The following is a 19,665-nucleotide window of genomic DNA, read 5'->3' on the forward strand; positions in this document are numbered from 1 at the left end:
TTAGCTACACTTCCCCGTATGATGCAGTGCACTTCTACACCACTGCAAACTATTATGATAAACATCCATCGATCGTCCATTTTTGATAGCTCTTGTTCTCATTAGGGTGACGGTTCGGTTGGAGTCTATCCCAGCTGACTGTAGGCGAGAAACAGGGCACACCGTGGACTAGTTTCCAGCCAATCAGACATACATATTGTTGAATTAGAACTGACCATTTTTCTCTCCACCAGCGAGATTAAGTTTTAATCCGTTGTTGTTCTTAAAAAGGGTTATGTAAGAGATCATAGTTATTAAACTTCATGAAAGTTGATGGAATAACTCAAATTAAACCTGAAAAAAAACAACATTTTCATTAATGAAATAAAATAAAAACAAGAGCGCTTTAAAAAAGCAAAACAATGAAAACTAACTGAAACTAAAATTCACATTTATAAAACGAACTCAAACTGACTATATTATTGTGAAAATGTCCTTCGCCTTTGTCGAATAATTACATACGTGAGATTTTGGGGTTTATTTTTAATGTATTTAATGCATTAACTTTGGTAATTGGAAGAAGAAAAGTTAAACAGATGTTTGGGAATTGTAGTTTACTTTATTACTTTATCAGTAATATACTGTGTATATATATATATATATATATAAAATATTTGATATTAACATTTTAAAAGAAAAGTAAGAAACTCGCTCTAAAAAGTAATTAAAACTAATTGAATTTAATAATAATAATAATAATAATAATAATAATGATAATAATAAAAATAATAATAACAATAATAATCAATGAATCTGTTGATTATTTTGTTGATTGTTGATCGATGAATCATATTTTTAAAAAGTATGCTTCAATTTGCTTTGTTTTTTTAAACAGGACCTTATTTCAAATTGACAGCCCAGAAAATGCACAAACATAAATTATGAGATTTGAATCTTGGCTCGGGCTTCTTGCTGCATTTCAAGTTCTATGATTTTTTTTAAGATGATTCTAAATCATTCAGGTGTGAATATGATCCTGACTGCCTTATATGTGCCCTGCAGTTGACTGGCAACCAGTCCTCTGTATTAAATATCAAATACCTGATCCTCGTTGGCGCCTCCAAAAAAGACATCCTCAGTGATGGAGGGCGGCGATGGAGAGGGCGAGGACATTGTCGCTGCAGGGGCAGGAAGCTGAGCATGTCCACTCGAGCGTCTACTTGCTTGTTTACTAGCATGTCCACTTGTTTGTCCAATTGGTCCGCTGTAGGGCTTGCACTCAGAGGCTGAAAAATAATGGACGAAACTGTTAAACAGGTAGGTAGGATCACATGACCTCTTTTCCTGTCAATCATAAGTGACCATTATTCATTTTGTATTGTTTTGATGGAGCTCATGTATTGGATCTCGTTGTGACGGTGTGCATAATATATTTTGAATGGGAAAAATGTGGCACCCTTTTCATATTTTAATAGAAGCATCTGAAAACTATTAGGGTGTCATGTCCGGGTTACCTTGGCGACTTCAGCCACATCATCAGCGAAGGGGAAAGCCAAAGTTATGACAGCTTACGTAAGTCTTATTTCATAAGAGTGTTTCCCGTGAAGCCGAGCCTGAGGCTAAGCCCGCCAGGCTCCACACTTCTTCACTCTTTTTTCTACTTGAATGGAGCTGACTGGCCTGTTTATTTTCTCCTCAAAAGGTCAAGTTCTTACCAATGCGGAAAAATAAGAAACATGCTCATGTAAAATACAGTACCTGACTCACTGGGGAAATATCGAACTTGAGAGGCATTATTTTAACAGTACATTTATTATTGTGCAGTACTGTATTCAGTCGCGAATTTAGGACGCTTAAACCGCAGGTTAATTACGCTGTCATTGTATGACACGGCACAGGTTTTCGGCGTTAGTGGCTAGCAACTGTTATCATTAGCTGGTAGTGCAACAGCTGTATTGTGGACCGAGATTACTTTGTAATGCGCTGTCCATATTTAACGGAAGGTGCCTTAAATTGCACTTCAAGGTATTTTACTTTATGAAAAAAATAAATAAAATTTTTGCTCACTAAATAATTCTAAGAAAACATTCAGCTCAAAATGTCTGGCAGGATACCGTAGAATTTATACATTTTATAAGAATGTATCCTGCCTTATATTGCGTTAAGTTGTGTTCTGAAATCCTAAATTGCCATATTAGACATTGGGAGGTTTTTTTTTTGTTTTTTGTTTTTTTATGGGCTAAAGCGTTTAATAAAATAAATAAATACAAAGTTCTATTTATCTTTTTTTTTTTTTTTTTAATCCCAAAAAACGATCCGATCCATGACTCAAAATCCTTTGGATCACTAGTGAGTACCAAAGACAATCTCCTGGTACTCAAGTGAGGACCCCTGTTTATAGTATTTCATTCACAAGAATTGCCTGGTGAGAACAAAATATTTTGGCAGAAAAAGATCGACCACATTTTAGCTTTGATTTAAAATACTTTAATTTACTTATATTTATATTTTTTTCAGTGCAGTGAGGAAGAAAATATGATAACCACAGAAAACACAGGCTAACTAATCCATTTATGACTGCTGCAGAAATTTAGTTTGCACTGCACTTTGTGTACATTTATATTGACTTCATCATCAGTCCTGTCTTTCTTTGTCCCCGTGTGCTATTATTGTACAGTAACTTAATCACAGCAGATTTCATTATTTAAAAATCTAATGCAGACTGGCGCAAGCAGCAATATACGACACGATAAACCACAAACATGGCAGCCAGAAAGACGCCGCCATGTAAACACAGCAGCAGACACGCTGACATATTGTACTGTACATCTACTGTATTTTCTATAAGACTAAATCACAAGCATTTGTAAACATGGAAGCTTGCAAAAGGCCTTTTATGGTTGCCCCTGCGTAATGGATAATACATCACAGCACGATCAACCATGTGTGCGTATGTGTGTGTGTGTGTGTGCGTGTGTGTGGGTGTGTGCATGTGTGTGTGTGGGCTTGTTATTGTCAGCTGAGTCTCCACCTCACTGGAAGTGATCTGCTGCTGAATTCAATGTCATCAATAATAAATCACTTTTACAAAGTCTCCCGAGACAACATTGAATGGTGGATTCCCTTTTACAAGTTTATCTATTTCATGTTTTATCCTTTGTATACTTCCGTATGCTTGTTCTAAATTAAAATTGCGTTATTATGTGTAGGGGAGACCGAGGCTTGATGTCACACCTTTAATATGCTTACATAGTTCTTGGAATCAATACATCACATACAAACAAAATGTGTACCAGATGAAAGTATCAGGTACATAGAATATATGTATTCTATGTACCTGAATATATGTAAAAACAGTGTTTTTCAACCTTTTTTGAGTCAAGGCACATTTATTTCATTGAAAAAATCCTGTGGCACACCACCAGTTGAAATTGTGAACAAAAAAAAAGCTTATTTTAACAATGTAAGAGTTTTTATTATTTGTATAAAAAAAATTTTAACATTGAAGAATGACGTTATATTATAACGTCTTGAATAGGAATTAAATAAACACAAAGAAAAAAGTATTTTATAAAGTTTCATATTGATACTTACTCAGTGTGAAACATGGGCTTGTTTGGATAAACATGCGTCACTAATTCGCTTGTCTCTAAACAAAGACAATTAGCTACCTGCTGCTGCTGCTACCTGCTGGTATGGAAGAGTACTACAATGTAGTAAAGACAGGATTACGCTACCAGGCGCTAGACCGCACAGGCACACAAATTAGATAATTTCCCACGGCACACCTGACAATATCTCACGGCACAGTTTGAAAAACACTGCTATAGAAAAAAACTAGTATTCCACTTTTTAGTTGTGCCCTCTAGTGGGGAAGATAATTGCAACGTGGCAATTTACCCATGTATCAACAGGCCTCGATCATTTACAAAATATTTGTGATATTGAGCTACAAAATATACGGATTACAATTATTTATTAAGTAATAACATAATCAAATAGAATGAAATAGTTTGTATATCAAGATCTCATACTTCAATTCAATTCATTATTCTGCTCCTTCTGGTGTGCCCACCTTGGCCACTGGGGGAAAGTGTAATATAATCTTTCAGTCATACAGAAACAAATAAAGTGTCACCACTACTCTCAGTGACTCCATAATACAATAATAAAAGTCTTTTTGTGTTGATGCACCATTTTTGTTCAAATATGACAAGACACTGCAACTATTGCTGCTCATCAAAGGCGTTTTAAATTGCATGTTATTGATTAAGGTGGGAACAAAAATTGTACCCACACTGCGTTATATGAAATGAATATATCATTTGAATCATAACAAACAAAAAAATCAACCATTATTAGAAGTGATATTGTTTTTAAGTCGTAAAAGCAAAGGAACAAAAGAGCAAAAGAACAAAAGGGAAGGGAAATGGGGAGCAGAACGTTGATCAGTGTGCGGAGCAGCATGACAAACACAAGAGGAACTTGATGGTCGTCATATGATTGAAACATGATCACTCGATGGTTACAAACACCAAGTTTTCTTTAAATGTCATTTTACTTTGCGTCCTCCTTGTAACTACGTGATGGTGAACATCTTGATACCAATTCAACTTGTTGAGCAATCAATCAATCGGTTATTGTTAAAGCGACCGTTGCTGAGCGCGTTACTTTATTTACATCATGGGTGTTCAGTGAACCCCTGTTTATCACGTGGATATCTTCGTGACCTAACCTCAATTGGTGAAAATCCGCAATACCAACCCAAATGGCTGTAAACTATGACTAGCATGATAATAACAATGGTGATGATGGTCATGATGATGATGATCATGATCACTATCATAATAGTAATATTGTTTATATTCGTTTTTTATTTTGGGCTACATTTCTATTGAATTAAAAGATTTTTTTAATGTCTGATAGCGAGAGAGGAGCATTTGAATTTTCATATTGTTATCAGATGTTTTTAACAAGCCACACACATGTACTGTACTCATGCATGTGCGCACACGCGCACTCAAACACAAGTAATATACAAGTAATTTACCCATATTGTCGATTTCCTGTGGAAAAACATTATGTTCAATTTTGGATTTTTCTTTTTTTTTTTTTCTTCACGTTAATGTGGCGTCTGTAACACAGAAACACCATTCACGTAAAAATAAGAAAAATGAAAAAAAATGGACTTAAGTGTTTTTCACAGGACAGCGACGATATATTACATTGAATTATAACACTTTCAAATTTGTCATCTGGCACTAATACAAGGGTGTCAAACAAGAGGCGGAGCCATGGGTGGGCCTGGGTGTGCACAGGCCCACCCAGATTCACAGACTGCCCACCCGGTGATTACAACTGATGAATAGTTGGGAGTGAAAACTTTTTTTCAGATATTATTGCATTTAGTTGAAAAGGTGATTGGTCACAAAAAATGTTTGCAGTATCTGAATTTTTTTTAAAGTGAAAACAATTTGCTATTTGGGTATTTTAGTAAAAAAAAAAAAAAAAAGCCATGAAGTCGATGCAGATAATTTTGTGGCGGGCCAGATCTGGCCTATGGGCCTTGAGTTTGATACCTGTGCTATAATGGTTAATGTCATAGTGGCTGGCGTTTTTGAATGTGTGTCGGTGTGTGTGGGCACGCGCGCATGTAAGATGCAACGTGCAAACAAGTGTGAGCTCTCAAAAATGCTTTGATGGTCTACCTCGTGCCTGAAAGCACACCTAACACTTCCTGTTTGTTTCTGTTCCGCCATATTGCTCTTGAACTGCCACCCATCGCGCATAATATGAGAATAGGGTTTGTAATTATCCTCAAAAAAGTATGTTTGCATGCTAAATGAATACCAATTGATTGCACACAGCCTTACAAGGTCCCAAAACGTATGTAGAAAAACAAATGTTGCAAAGTTGGACACGTACCTCTCTTGAAGGACCACCTCTTCATCCAGAGCTTGGAGATGGAGGGCCAGGAGTTATTGAGCGGAGCGTCCGCCATGCGAGCAGCCCGCTTTGGAGGTCAGCTGTACTTGTGGCACGCTGCTGCTGCTGCTGCTGCTGCTGCTGCTGCTGCTGCTATTGTGGTACCAGCAGTTGAGGAAGAGGAGGAGGAGGCAGAAGAAGAAGAGGAGGAGGAGTGAGCGTGATGGGAGGAGAGCACGAGGGGGTTCGCTGCTACGCTCAGGGATTACCTCAAACAAATGACAATTTTTTTTTTAAATTTTAAAAGTGGCAGATCCAGCGAGGCCTTTTCCGCTGGCGTAAGCATTATTGGAAGCAGCAATACCTCATTTTAATAGTCGTTCCATGAAATTGCTTAAATATATTCCTTAACAGTCTATTCTCTTCATTTGGTAGTCTCAGCTGCACTGCTTCCAGTACATGAACGTGACCAATCAAAATCTATTACATACACTTTTACTGTGACAACTGGCGGCCCAATGACAACGAAGCTCCAAACCCACTGTTTGGAAACCCTGTTTCAAATTCAGTGGCTTAGGCCTACTTTGCCTGATGTGCGCAACTCCAATGAACATTCAAAGTTACTTTGGAAAACAAAAGAAAACAAAGTCATTCCCATTTAAGAGATTACACAGTTTTCGTGAAAATGACAGAAACAGAAAAAGGGAAGTGTGCGTTATGCAGGGCTGTGGACCGGTGAAGCATTCTATTCTCAACCGATTCTGTACGGAATAAAAATAAGTGTAGATATGTTTTAAACAAATCTGTGCCTATCAAACACATTTTTAAGATGGCAACTAAATGGTCGCCACCTTTCTTGTGTAATACGCGGGATGAGTGTCAAGTTGAGTAGAGTGCACATGGAGTGGAAAAACTCTCAGCACTTTCCCACAGAGAGGGCAGGCACAAAAACATTCTGGCATACAAGACTCCGCGACGTTTTAAGTCAAGATAACACATCAATGAACATAGTGGTCACACACTTTTAGCAGACGTCAAAAAGTGCTTACTTACATTCTATAGGAGGTACGAGGATGTTCTCTTCCGACGTTGTCCTCGCACTGACTGACGATGATGACTGACAGATAGAGTTTGAGTCAGTGCAATTTCCTCTTTATGCCGTTCTGCACAGAAACATGACAAATTGTATCCATCCACTGGTGGATTTCCTCATGTGTGACACATTCACACACACACACACACACACACACCCACCCCCACGCACGCACGCACACACACACACACCGCCACATGTCTGATGTGCGGCAGATTTATGCACATCCGCTTGAACATTGAGCAATGTGGTTATTGTGGCATATTTTGATTGTTGTTTTTGTAAGGTTGACTACATAGTGTACATACTATGGTGCACAACTCTCTGATGTACTTTTTCATTTCAAAAAGGATTTTTGTCCACAAATTGCCCACTCTATCCTTTAACCTGGCCCTCCAAGCATTTAGATTATAAAGAGGCCTGTAATATTTATGCATTAATTGAGCTCATGTTCCCAAAAATTGTTTAATTAAATTATATTTACAGAATTATTTTTTATTTATTCATTATAAATGAAAAAATATTTGCTAAGTAAAATATATAACACATTTTATTTACAGTGTTCTGTTAATGTACTGATTAAGTTAATTATAATACAATTTGAAATGGGAATGAAATATTTGATTATTCAAAGAAACTATTTTACATCAGACTTTTTTATTTTATTTTATTTTTTTAAGTGGAAGACAACCCCCAAAATGTATTGACAATAATATGTTCTATGGATCCCCACTCGTCTATACAAGGCATTCTGGTTAAGACTGCATTTGTGGAATATGAGTTAAGCAGTAAAACCCACCCGTTTTTGTCCATCTAAGGGGGTGGCCATTTTGAAATTTGTGTCGAATGAAAATGGCATCACAGTTGCTCAAGGCAACACCTTGATGCACGCCTTTCGTCCATCTCTGGAAGACTTGTGTCTAACCACTTTATGAAAGTAAGCTCAGGAGGGCTTTCGTCTCACTGCCTCTCAACTAAGGTCAGCTTGGATAGGCTCATGTGACCTGTGACCCTAATGAGGACAAGCACTTTCGAAAATGGATTGATGGATGTTGGGTGATTTGGGAAGACTAGAAGTCACTGCTGCAGTGGGAGTAGTGTTCCTACGTCTCCTGATTCAAACTTAATTCCGCTCCAGTCCCCTTTATTATGTAACTGTCCATACTGTATATTTTTTGCTGTATAAAAGCATGCATTTGTATTACGTGACCGTCAACATTGCTATCGGAATACTATACAAGCACATCAACTTTGAGATATAAAAGCATCAAACTATATTAGGAATGGGCAACTGGCGGCCCACAGGCTGCATGCGTCCACACGCATGTGAGTGTCCCATTGCTTAATTTAAAAAAGAAGCCAATTTGGGTATTTTTTCCCCCCAATGTTTTTCAATGGGCGTAAATTATACACTGCATAATTTTAAGTTGTAATATCGCTACTCACCACTAGATGGCAGACATAGCTTAGTTGCACTTACGTGAGGAGGCCTAATAGTTTTTGGTATATTTGGAATGACATGCAGGACAAACATAGAAGTATGTATCTTTTATGCATACATTGAGAAAAGTATTATGAAAAATGAAAAGTATTAAAAGCACCTATTAAGTCCATATTTAAAATGGCATTTTCATTAAACAGGAGATTAGGAAGTGCATGGTCCTGTGTGTTCCCCCCAGAAACGATGAAAAATTGTAGGCCCCCTCCATCATTAAAGATGCCCATCCCTGACCTACCTGGACTGTTACGGACAATATTTCCAATTACGTCACAGTCAACTTACAGACGCTAAGGACAAAAAGAAAGAAAGAAAAAAATGGAGCATTACTACATGCTTACATGTTCAAAATGCCTTTCTGAGAATCTTATCAAGAAATTGATGAACATGAAAACTGCATGAAAAAAAATCTAAATAACCTATATAAAACACTTTAAAAAAAAGGTATACACCCTACATCAGTGTCTCTGCTAAGAAGTGAGAGAAAAGACATTCTTCAATAATTTTATTCATAATTTTAATATAAACAGTTAATTGTTGAATAATTTACACACAGCAAGATTTGTATTTTCATATCATTGCAACATTTTCTGTACATGTCACTACTTGGCTCTCCTTTTGAAAACATAGAAAAAATAAATTGTCAAGCGTTTCATTTAGTCATGGCACATTTTTTGTCTTTTGTTTTTGATCCTGTACAATATGCATCATGTAATTCTGTGTGTGTGTGTGTGTGTGTGTGTTGATATATGCGAGACATAAAGATAATGGCACATTTGGATCCAGTGTGAGGGATGAAGCAATCTCTCTGGGTTTGGACTATACTGTACAAACACACACACGCGCACACACACACACACACGCGCGCGCGCGCGCGCTGACTGCTGCAGACTCACAACAGGAACATATACGCAACATATCCCGAAAAATGAACACATTAGCATGAACAAAGATGAACAACAAAGAGGTAACCTGCACGACGACGACGACACAGCATGGTGGCCACTACAAGCGACTGTATGTGCACCGAGGAGACAACAAGCTAAACTAAAGTAACTGCTGTGTGAAACTGGAGCAGACCACTGGACAGGCACCCATCTGTCCATAACTAATAAGACAAACGTGAAATATCATTTCACTACTCTTCAGCAGTACTTTTGTTTTTATAATATATTCATTCATCGCCTTAAGAAGCCGTCGTACTCCGGCTTCACAAATTGGGGAAAGGGTAAAAAAAAAAAAAAAAAAAAGGTGGTTGAACCATCTTTATAGCTTATTTCATCACTCGTTTTCCTCCCTTTCCAAAGGATGTGCAGTGGTCTTGTCCAGTTTACACATTATTTAGCCCAATAAAATAAAAACAACACAAACTAAACATGCCTCATTGGTGCGTTCGGGCTCGCATTGGGAACATGCACTGGGTTGATTGAAGGCTGGTCAGGGGAGGGGGGGCCACAAAGTGTGTACGGTAAGAGTATGTTTCCACAGGCTCTTCTCCTGTGTAGTGTAGTGGGCTGTGTCATCATCATCATCATCATCATCATCATCATCAACAACAGAAAATATTCTCTTGATTTAGAAAACAACAAAAATGAAGTTATATACACAATGGCAAATTCATAATGTACAAGAGTAGTAAAATTTTACAGTTAGAAAAAAAAAAGGTCATTGTTTGCCCTCCCTACTTTGAGAAAAGAAAAGAAAAGAATAATCAACATCTCTCTAAAAGCTAATACTTTTCTCTTGGAAAAAAAACAACAACAACAAAAAAAAGAAAACAAATGCTTTGTTCTCAAGCTGCACTGACATGAGCAGGCTTGCAAAATCAATCCAGGAATTTTTAAATTTTGGACACTTTCAACGGGAATTAATTAAAGGGAATACGGGTAATTTACAGGAAGCGTAAACTTGCCTGGGTTGTGTGTAAAGGGAAATCAAATGTGGGATTTTGGATGGCATAATTGCGGCATGTATACACTGTGGGCCATACATAGGAAAATGTATTATATATATATATATATATATAAATATATATATATATACATACATACATACACACACACACCAAATGTATACATTGTATTCAAATTTACAATGCAACCAGTGACTTAAGACAGTAAAAAGTTCTACATTTATACAGTGTTCCCTCACTTGTCCCCCCAATATAAGTGAATTTCCGTGAAGTAGAGGTTGACCATTATTTATTTTAAAAGTTTATTTTGGGGAGGGGATTTACACCTCTATTAAGCCATTATGAACTTCCAACACGGTTCCCACTTTTAAATAGCGAGCTGCTGATTATAGGCGAGAAGCTGTCTCATTTTCATGGTTTTGGTTTTTGTAACACAAATTTCCCTTAAAAAACCAACAAACAACATTTTTTTGACTGGTCCAACTTAGAAGGAAGAAAAATAGAAAGAAAATGTGCCAAAATATCTTGGTAAAACTGCAATACGGGTACATGAGGTTATGGTCACAAATAACCGAAACGCGAAGTAGCAAGGGAACACCGTATTTGAATTGTAACAAGTCTGATTTTAAATTAATATAATGATTCAAAATACATTAATAAGTTATGTACATTTAATCTATTTTTTTTATCAGCCAATAAACCAATAGGGACATAAAAAAGGGTAAAAAAATACAAATATATTTTAAAATATTATTTGAAAGCTTGATTTTGAAACAGTTAGACAAAAAAAAAAATCATCCTAATTCCCAGTTAATTCCCGCAGAAAATATCTTGAGTGAATATTTCAAACGAATGTCCTTGCTAAACTTCCCAAGTAAAGTTGCCTGAAAGTTTCTCACGTCAATTGCTGACCTCTTTAGAACCCAAAAGATATGAGCAAGCTCTTCTTTTTTTTAAGGTCATGAACAGAGCCAACTTCTCTAAATCAAGTGCTTTCATTTTTCCAGGCAAAAGAGGAGGGGATCCACTGCTATTTACAGTTAAGAGCGACTTAATCAGCTTATTTTTCTGAAAGTTGGGTTATATATATATATATATATATATATATATATATATATATATATATATATATATATATATATATATATATATATATATATATATATATATGAATGAAAGAATCACATATATAAAGATCACAAAGAAGCTACCCGCTGGTATGTCTCTTTCCTTTTTCCATGCATGAAGCAAGCTTAGCAGAGCAGACACAAAACTTCCATTTGTTTCTTTTTTGGTACAAATCAGTCATAATAATCCCAAATGATAATTTTCTTTCATTAAACAGTTTGAGTTGCACAGAATTGGTTTAGAAAAGCAGATTTCATGGGCTTTTGTTTCATATTTGGAGGTACTCTCGAAGAGTTCAGTGGGTTCAAAGCAAGGCACTATTGTGGGTGAGTTTGCTTTGCAATGCTCCCATCCAGCCACCAGGGGCCAATCCAAGCTGGTTGACGTCAGCGAGCGGAGGGTTTTCCTGATTGTCTCCAAAAGCAGACAGGATGTCAATATGTTGAAAAGAGGAGATTGGAGGGGGAGGGTGGGCTTATCGCGTCCATTTTTGAAAGGATGCTGAGAACTTTCTCTTCAGTCACAACTGATATAAAAGGTAGCTAAGGTGTATCTCTTCTTCATCCTGCTCAGAGCATCAGGCCGCCTCCCTGAGACTGCAAATAGGTTACAATCGAGATTTTCTACGTCTGTTTTGAGTTTGTATGGCACACAAGATTGTTCCTGTCTTGCTTTGTCCAACCCAAAAGGGAGTGCGTTTGTAGGGGGGGACGACAGGGCGGAGTTAAGGGGCGCGGGGGTGCCTACTTTTCCTCCTGTTTAAAACCAGCCTCAACTGTCCTGATTGGCCATACACACCCAATCCGCACAAAGTTAATGTTATTCTCTTGATATTCACAGTAGAACACAAAGGACAAGAAAACCACAGGCACCAATACATTTAATGAACTAAAGTATTGGGACCAACTATTGAGATGCGCCCCTTGAATCCTTATTTGAGAAGACCCTTTTCTGTACCAATGCACTAAGCAAGATTCATGGTTGGATGGAAGATTTTCCTGACCTCACTAAGATCCAAAAACACAATTCCCTCAGACTAACCACAAAATCCTGTTTTTGTCATGAAGGGGGACAACCTTCACATTATTTCATTTCCGCTGTTTTAGTGTCCCAATACTGTGGACCATTTAGTGTACATAAGCACACGTGATTAGCCTTAAAGAGGACTGAAGTATCTTGAAGGAGCTCTAGTACAACATTAAATTCAAACATTCATGGAAAAAATTCAACCAAATGTGTGTAAGGCAGGAAGCAGACAGAAGGAGGTCACTCATGTGAGCAGTGTTTGAAAATGATTGGATGTCAGGCGAGCGTCTGGTGTGATTCCTCTGCGTGCACTGAGGTAGACTCCGGCCAAGACAACATTGACGACAACAACAACGATGATGACGATTAACAACCCACAAGCATTCGTCAACAACGACAAACAGGACTCCGGCATCGCTTCACCCTCACACACCCACCATTTTTTTTTTTTTTTTTTTTTTTAATACTTCAACCGCTTTGCTCTTGATCGTAACAAAATAAATATCTACAAGTTCGGGCACCATCTTGATGAGGAATTGCATATGCCACGAGAGGTGTCCGAGAGCTGTGCTCACCTTCTTTCATACGACATACTACTGAACCGGAGTCGCTTGTGTTCACAGTGACTTGAAAGGTATTGTAAAGCCAAACGGTGCCGTGTTATGTTCTATATCATATGTTAGTGCAGTGATTCCCAACCACTGTGCCCTGCCAATTACCCTATTTCATTTAATTGGTCTGAAAATGATTATTTATTTCATAGAGAAATGTATCTCTCTGTTCAGCTACTTATGCTAGCGATGTGTAGTGACAGAACAATTAAATGCTCTTCCACTAGATGGCATAAGCTACACGGTGCTACCTGTGTATCGATCTGTTGCCATTCAACAACAGAAGAGCTTTGTGTGAAGTGAACGGGATCAGATTTCACACATTATCGTTTGGTGATGTTGTTGTAATGTGTAATAAGCGTCTTGCCTCAATAAAGGTTGGGAAACACTGTTAGTGTGACACAGCTCAAGTCCATCATGATTCTGTCATGCATTAAATCTTTTTTTTTTTTTTTTAAACCTTAACTACATCACATATCATTTACAAGAGCCCGAATTATCTCAGCTCTACCACCTCACACAACCCCTATGATGCTCCGCAACTCCAAGTTGGAGAAGGCACTGGTATAAAACAGAAGGGCGTCTGAAAGATTCTGACAAGCTACCGAACGCTACCGGGGCCCGATTGGTGGCCGTGGTTGTCGGATTGCGCGCTCATTGACCGATATGGGTGAATTCATTCAAAGTAATCATGCTCCTTAAAAGGGAGACGTGATAAAACGAATAAACGTTGAGTGTTGAGGAGAAACGCGGCGCGAAGGTGGGATTCAGCGGAAGGCAGGAGAAAAACGTGAGTAAATCGCTGTTACTAAATCTCACAATGTCAGACCTGAGTGGACTTGCGACGCTTTTCCACTGCTCGGCTCTACTCGCCTGTTGGGTTTTCTACTGGAACATGAGCAAAACGGCTTCGGTTACAACAAAGCAGAAGGAGCGTCCCTTTTCTTTTTACGCCCTCCCTTTTTTTTTTCCAGAGGAGACTGAGGGCACGCTGCAAGTGGAAACGGTGGAGTATAATACCGCAATGTCCATAGCTAAGGCACTGCAACAGGGTAAGCAGGTGTTAACATTGACGTGTATCATCAAACCCTCAAAAATCCACAACCAATGAGCAACCAGCAGTGGGTTACGTTACCGGCGCCAGAGAAGCGTCAATCGGGTGCCCGTGCAGTGGAAAAGGGTCCGTAGACAACCACAATGCATACTACTGGATATCTTTGGGATGTTCTTAAGTGCTCCGCGTGGATGAACGCACAGTTGGGGCGTGCTGGGGAAGCTGCTAAATTACAGTTTCATTCAGTGATCAAAATTGGATCCAATTGTTAGCCCACATTTACATCTCAGGTGATGTTGCAATCACAAAAACACAAACTGAAGAAAACAATTAAATGTATCCCGGTGGGGTACAAATAATACAAGTGGCACACTCACATGCCCTCACTTAACGAGATCACCTTTGTGGCCATTGCGTGCAGGGTGGGAGTGGAACAAGGGGGAGATTGGGGAAGCGTTAGAAGTAGGAGAAACATGCAGAGGCAAACCCAACAAGGAGACAAAGGTGACAGTCGCGGATGTCTTCCCGCTGACAATAGACTGGATATCAGGCCATGTTTGTAGATTCCGACAAGTTCTGCTTGTTAAGTGGACAAAAGGATCACACAGGCCAACGCAACTCAGGACACTCGGAATCTTCCAACTAATACAGGACTAGTGTTGCCATTAAAAAGGAAGTACATTCATCGGGCCGCCCTCGGACCGAAGTGTGATCTGACGTCACGTAACCTCATCCGTCCTTTTTTTTTTTTTTTTTTTTTTTTTTTAAAGCTTTTTGAGTGTGTGTGTTTGTTATCATTGTAAAAAAAGGCTCTCTTCATACAGACAGAGGGTCCGAGGGGGGCTTAATAACATCAAGAATTAAAAAAAATAATAAAGAAACAATTGAGTGGGTTGAAGTTATTTCCCGTCCAGGTGGTCACAATACGAGAGAAGAGAGCACTGATGGTAGATTAGTGGGATATCTGGGGCTATAAAAATAAAAACATTTCAAGGAAAAACATTGGCAAAAAAATAAAATCTAGATACTAACAAAGCTTTTGATGAAAAATATTACAAATATGAACTATATACAAAAACATCAATGTCATATATTATATATATAAAATGTTGGTACCTTAATACCAATATTCCATATATACTATATATATTATATAAATTCATATATTTCTATACCTAGTAAAATATATCAAAGCAGCAGCTATTGGTCAGTCTGAGGAACTCCTTTGTCCAATTCTTAACTGTTTAAATATCCTTCAGCCATATAAGTGAGGACACAGATAGAAAAGAGAGAAAACAATGGTACAAGCAAATAAATTAAAACTATTCACCCGATGAATATGTGTGTCGTTTTGGAATTCTGCAGAACCAGAAGGGGGGGAAAAAAAAAAACCCTCAAAGCAAAACAAAAGCAAAAGACCCAACGTTCCTCTAGGATTAGACGTTTGTTCTATGATCAATTCATCCCACCGTTTGCAAACTGAAACGTAATCATCGTCGAAAGGGAACGAACACGAGCGCAGAGAGACACTTCTCTTCATGTATAGGCCACATATCCAAAGGCCACTATCTGAGTAAAAAAGACTGAGTCAGGAGAAGAAACGGAAAAGCAAAGAAACGCCCAGTGGAAGGGAGAGCCACGTCTTTCAAGAGGTCGAGCATAAGAGCAGCCTTGTGGTTGTCTAAGGTTCCTCGTGTTCACAGTTTTTTGTTTTTGTCCTCCGTTTCCACCAAAATGCGTCCTTGGAAACGTGGCGACAGCAAGAAACAAGAGGATGGTAGCAGAAAAACCCATGTGCTGTTTGCATCCCTTGCTAGCCTGTGTTTGGCAGTCATGAGGAAGAAAAAGTAAAAGTCCTGAGATCTGTGTGTGTGTGTGTGTGTGTTGAGAAGGTCTTCTCCAAGGATAAGGAAAGGAGGACTGTGAAGGATTCCGAGAGGGCTGCGGGAGAGAGGAAGGAAGGTTGAGGTCGGGCCAGTTCAACAAGTTCTTTCGGGACAACAGGAAACGTTAGGAAGGGCTGGATCTGGGCAAGGATAAGATTCGTCCGTTTTTCTTGCCACCGTTCATGTGTGTGTAGGGGACGTGCTCCTCATAGTTCCCCCTCAGGGCCACAGAGGGCCCGCTGTCCCTGCCTAAGCTCTCCTCTCTCTGGGAGTACGAGGACGGGTCCAGGGGGATGCTCTCCATGTTGTCCAGGTCCAAGTCAAACTCCTCGGCCTCAGGGACCTTGTTCTCCTCGCTGTAGAAGAAGGAGACCTCCTGGAAAGACGGATGCAGGTCCTCCCGCAGCATCTCGATGATCTCGTGGAACATCGGCCGCATTTTGGGATTATACTGCCAGCACATCTGCATTAAGTTGTGCCTGCATGTTTGAAAGAGGAAACTCACAAATTAGGAGGCGCAATCACAAGACACAAACATCCCTACTTTGTTAATAGAGAATGAAAATCGTCTATTTCTGACAGACTTACCTGAGTTCATTCAACAAGGGCAGTTATTAAATAAAGTAAACCGGCCACCATCATGGGTTCCAATTCCGCGGTCCCTCTATTTCGCGGCCTTTTTTTGAACAGTTAACAGTTACTTATATCGGGTGTATTTCCACTGTTTACCAATGGATGGCAGCACACTTTATCTTAAGATGGTGTAAATTTGCAAGAACAACAACAAAACAGGTAATACTGTCTTTTAGCACAGCCTAGTTTTTGTTGTACATTAATGAATGTCACCTGCTGTAATCCTGATTTATAAACCTACAGAAATCAACGGCTATACTGTAAGTTCATTTTATAATGTACCTCTTTGAGCATGATTATTGATGTATATTGTGAGATGATAAGGTGGTTATCTTGGAGAAAACAAAAATGGATTAGTTTACTGTAAATACACCGAACAATATTATTGTGTTATCCATTGCTCTTGCTCTCACTCAATATATGTGTTTAAATGTACTTTTATTATTTTAAAAGTGTGCCTGAAGAAATTAAATGCCGCAAATGCTCCAAAATATTTCTATATCGTGGACTTCACTTATTGCGGCGTTAGTCTGGAACATAACCTCCTCAATTTAAGGGGGTTTACTGTATTTTTTTATAACTTGAGTAGTCTACTGATTATCCCATCGATTAATCACATAAAAATTGGTTTTGCAGTATTGGACACAATAGCATGCAAATTAGGTGCACATCTTGTCCACTTGGGGCCGCCATCCTCACGTTCCACTGTACTTTGTGTGAGTTTAAGTGTGTATGGCTTTTAAAGGCGGATCCTGGGCCGGTGAGTGCCGTGGGCGTCGGCGAATGACGGTGTAGAGTCGGTTGGCTATTAACTGGCTAATCCATTATATTCAGTTTGTATGTTGAGTGACTCAGCGTGTTTGTTCTCTTAGCGTTTGTTCAATCAAGCGGTTGAAAGTGCAGCTCTCTATCCTTGACCAGCATAGCAATTCGTTCTAACTAGCGATGGTAGGCCAAATTCAATTAGCTAATATTGATACATTGTCAACATTGTGTTGGCATTCGTAGACATGCTGTTGTGAGACACATTGCACTATGTGTAAAAAGAACCCAAACTTTGGTCATTCTCTGCCTTTCAGATACTCTTTGCTCCTGCTACCGTGCCAACTTATTTTGACACAAAGTGGTGCATGCGACTACAGCAACAATAGTCTGTGTGTAAAAATGATCCCTGCTTCCACCTTTTTCTGTAATGGAATTATTTGAGTTAATCGATTCATTGTTGCAAAACACATGCGCAACCCACAAACACTTCTAATCTCAAGTGAGAACAACTGGCACAGTGTCTTTCAATTCACTCACATCCTCTCGGGACAGTTGTCCGGGCGGTCGAGGTATCCTCCGTCCATGACAAATTTGAGAACCTGCTCATTGGACAGGCCCTGGTAAGGCTGCTCTGCTAGTGTGCTGATCTCCCACAGCACGACGCCGAACGACCTGCGCGAGCGAAAAAATGTCTCAGGATGCATTGATGACAGGATCACATTTGCAGCTGTCAGGTGTGTGCGGGCCTGACAGGCTGGTCGCCTACCAGCAGTCAGAGTGGGCAGTGAAGACTCCGTCCTTCAGAGACTCGGGAGCCATCCACCTGACAGGAAGCAAGCCCTTCCCCCCTTTACGGTAGTAGTCGGTCTCATAGATGTCTCGCGTCATACCAAAGTCTAAGATGAAGGGAAAGGAGGAGAGCAAAGTGCAGTGAGTTAAAGGCGACTGTCACAGCAACATCATTAGGTACAGCTGAACATCCAACACAAGAACTGTTAGCTTATTTCGATGTACAGAATAATGTAAAAAAAAAAAATCTGACATTATCATGCAGAGCATTGTGACCAGGCTGCAAACTGCAAATGAAATAATAAAATGTTATTAAATTACAAAAGAAAACCACAATGTTGCTTGTCATGAAGGATCTCCTGATAAATGGTGACCAACAAAAAAAATCAGTTCCCAGCACTGAGGCCAGCTGAAAGGAATTTTGTCTTTTTATAACATTGACTTTATGAGGGAAAAAAACAAAACAATAGATACTGAAGATTTGTTTTCAAACTTCTATTTCAGAAACATAAAATAGGGGGAATTATCATTATCATTTTACGCTGGATGGCAACGAGTTGTGCCAAGTGTAAAACTCAGTACGTGTACAACTCAGTATAGAGAAAGGTTGATGCAACCAGTCAAAAAAACGCACGCATCGGTACCTCCAATCTTGACGGTGAAGTCCTCTGCCACCATGCAGTTTCTGGCTGCCAGGTCCCTGTGCACAAACTTCTTGGCGTTGAGGTAGGCCATGCCGTCTGCGATTTCCGCAGCCATCTGGATCATCTCCTTCAGAGTAGGTGGAGGACGGCCGGTTGGGTTGTTCTAAATAAATAAATCAAAAATAATGTGAAGACGTGGTGGAATCTTTGCAACGGCCATGCGTGTGCGGGCAGTGCCCACCTCAGAGTCAGGCCGGAGGCTTCGCAGATAGCTCTTTAGGTCGCCGTGTGTCATTAGCTCCATCACCACTAGGGTGGGCTGACCTTTGGACACAACACCTAACAGGCGTACCTATAAAAAAAAAATACATATATACAATGACCAAAATCCCATATTGGAAAACACATGAATATAGCCACGCTTCTATCATCAATCTCGGACCTGGTAATCTGAGCCAGCAGGAGTTAAAGCGGAAGTCAACGCAAACATATTTTTTTCAAGAATATGTTTTATGCAAGCCCACTAGTTGAAACAGGGCATTCTGATAAACATTGCGTTTGTGGAATATGGGTTAATCCACTCGTTTTTAGCCAGCTCTGGGGGCGGCCATTTTGTCTTCTGTCGACTGAAAATGACATCACAACTGCTCACAAGGACCAATCACGGCTCAGATTCAGAGAACAGGTCAGCTGTGATTGGTCGTTGTAAGCAGTTGTGATGT

The 19,665-nt window shown here is 39.3% G+C and overlaps 2 protein-coding genes across 5 annotated transcripts in view; both read right to left on the reverse strand.

Annotated features, from left to right (window-relative positions):
- arhgef18b (rho/rac guanine nucleotide exchange factor (GEF) 18b) overlaps positions 1 to 6,989 on the reverse strand; it is a 47,696-nt gene extending 40,707 nt beyond the window's left edge. For all 3 annotated transcript variants that reach the window (XM_086047358.1, XM_086047357.1, XM_086047356.1), the window contains exons 1-3: positions 6,958 to 6,989; positions 5,905 to 6,057; positions 1,081 to 1,265 (exon numbers count right to left, since the gene is read on the reverse strand). In XM_086047358.1, coding sequence (XP_085903484.1) covers positions 1,081 to 1,265; positions 5,905 to 5,980 — 261 coding nt within the window. In that variant the 5' untranslated portion in view covers positions 5,981 to 6,057; positions 6,958 to 6,989. The remainder of the gene's footprint in view (positions 1 to 1,080; positions 1,266 to 5,904; positions 6,058 to 6,957) is intronic.
- A 4,543-nt stretch (positions 6,990 to 11,532) lies between these two features.
- insrb (insulin receptor b) overlaps positions 11,533 to 19,665 on the reverse strand; it is an 82,960-nt gene continuing 74,827 nt past the window's right edge. Inside the window, exons 19-23 of one of the 2 annotated variants that reach the window (XM_086048521.1) lie at positions 19,185 to 19,295; positions 18,944 to 19,106; positions 18,277 to 18,406; positions 18,048 to 18,182; positions 11,533 to 16,591 (exon numbers count right to left, since the gene is read on the reverse strand). In XM_086048521.1, the coding sequence (XP_085904647.1) occupies positions 16,237 to 16,591; positions 18,048 to 18,182; positions 18,277 to 18,406; positions 18,944 to 19,106; positions 19,185 to 19,295 (894 nt within the window). In that variant the 3' untranslated portion in view covers positions 11,533 to 16,236. Of the gene's footprint in view, positions 16,592 to 18,047; positions 18,183 to 18,272; positions 18,407 to 18,943; positions 19,107 to 19,184; positions 19,296 to 19,665 lie in introns of those variants that run through there. The other variant, XM_086048523.1, reaches the window with a different exon arrangement.

This window comes from Filicampus tigris, chromosome 12 (assembly GCF_054856515.1).
Source record: "Filicampus tigris isolate MCC_2025a chromosome 12, RoL_Ftig_1.0, whole genome shotgun sequence".
In the NCBI taxonomy this organism is placed as follows: Eukaryota; Metazoa; Chordata; class Actinopteri; order Syngnathiformes; family Syngnathidae; genus Filicampus; species Filicampus tigris.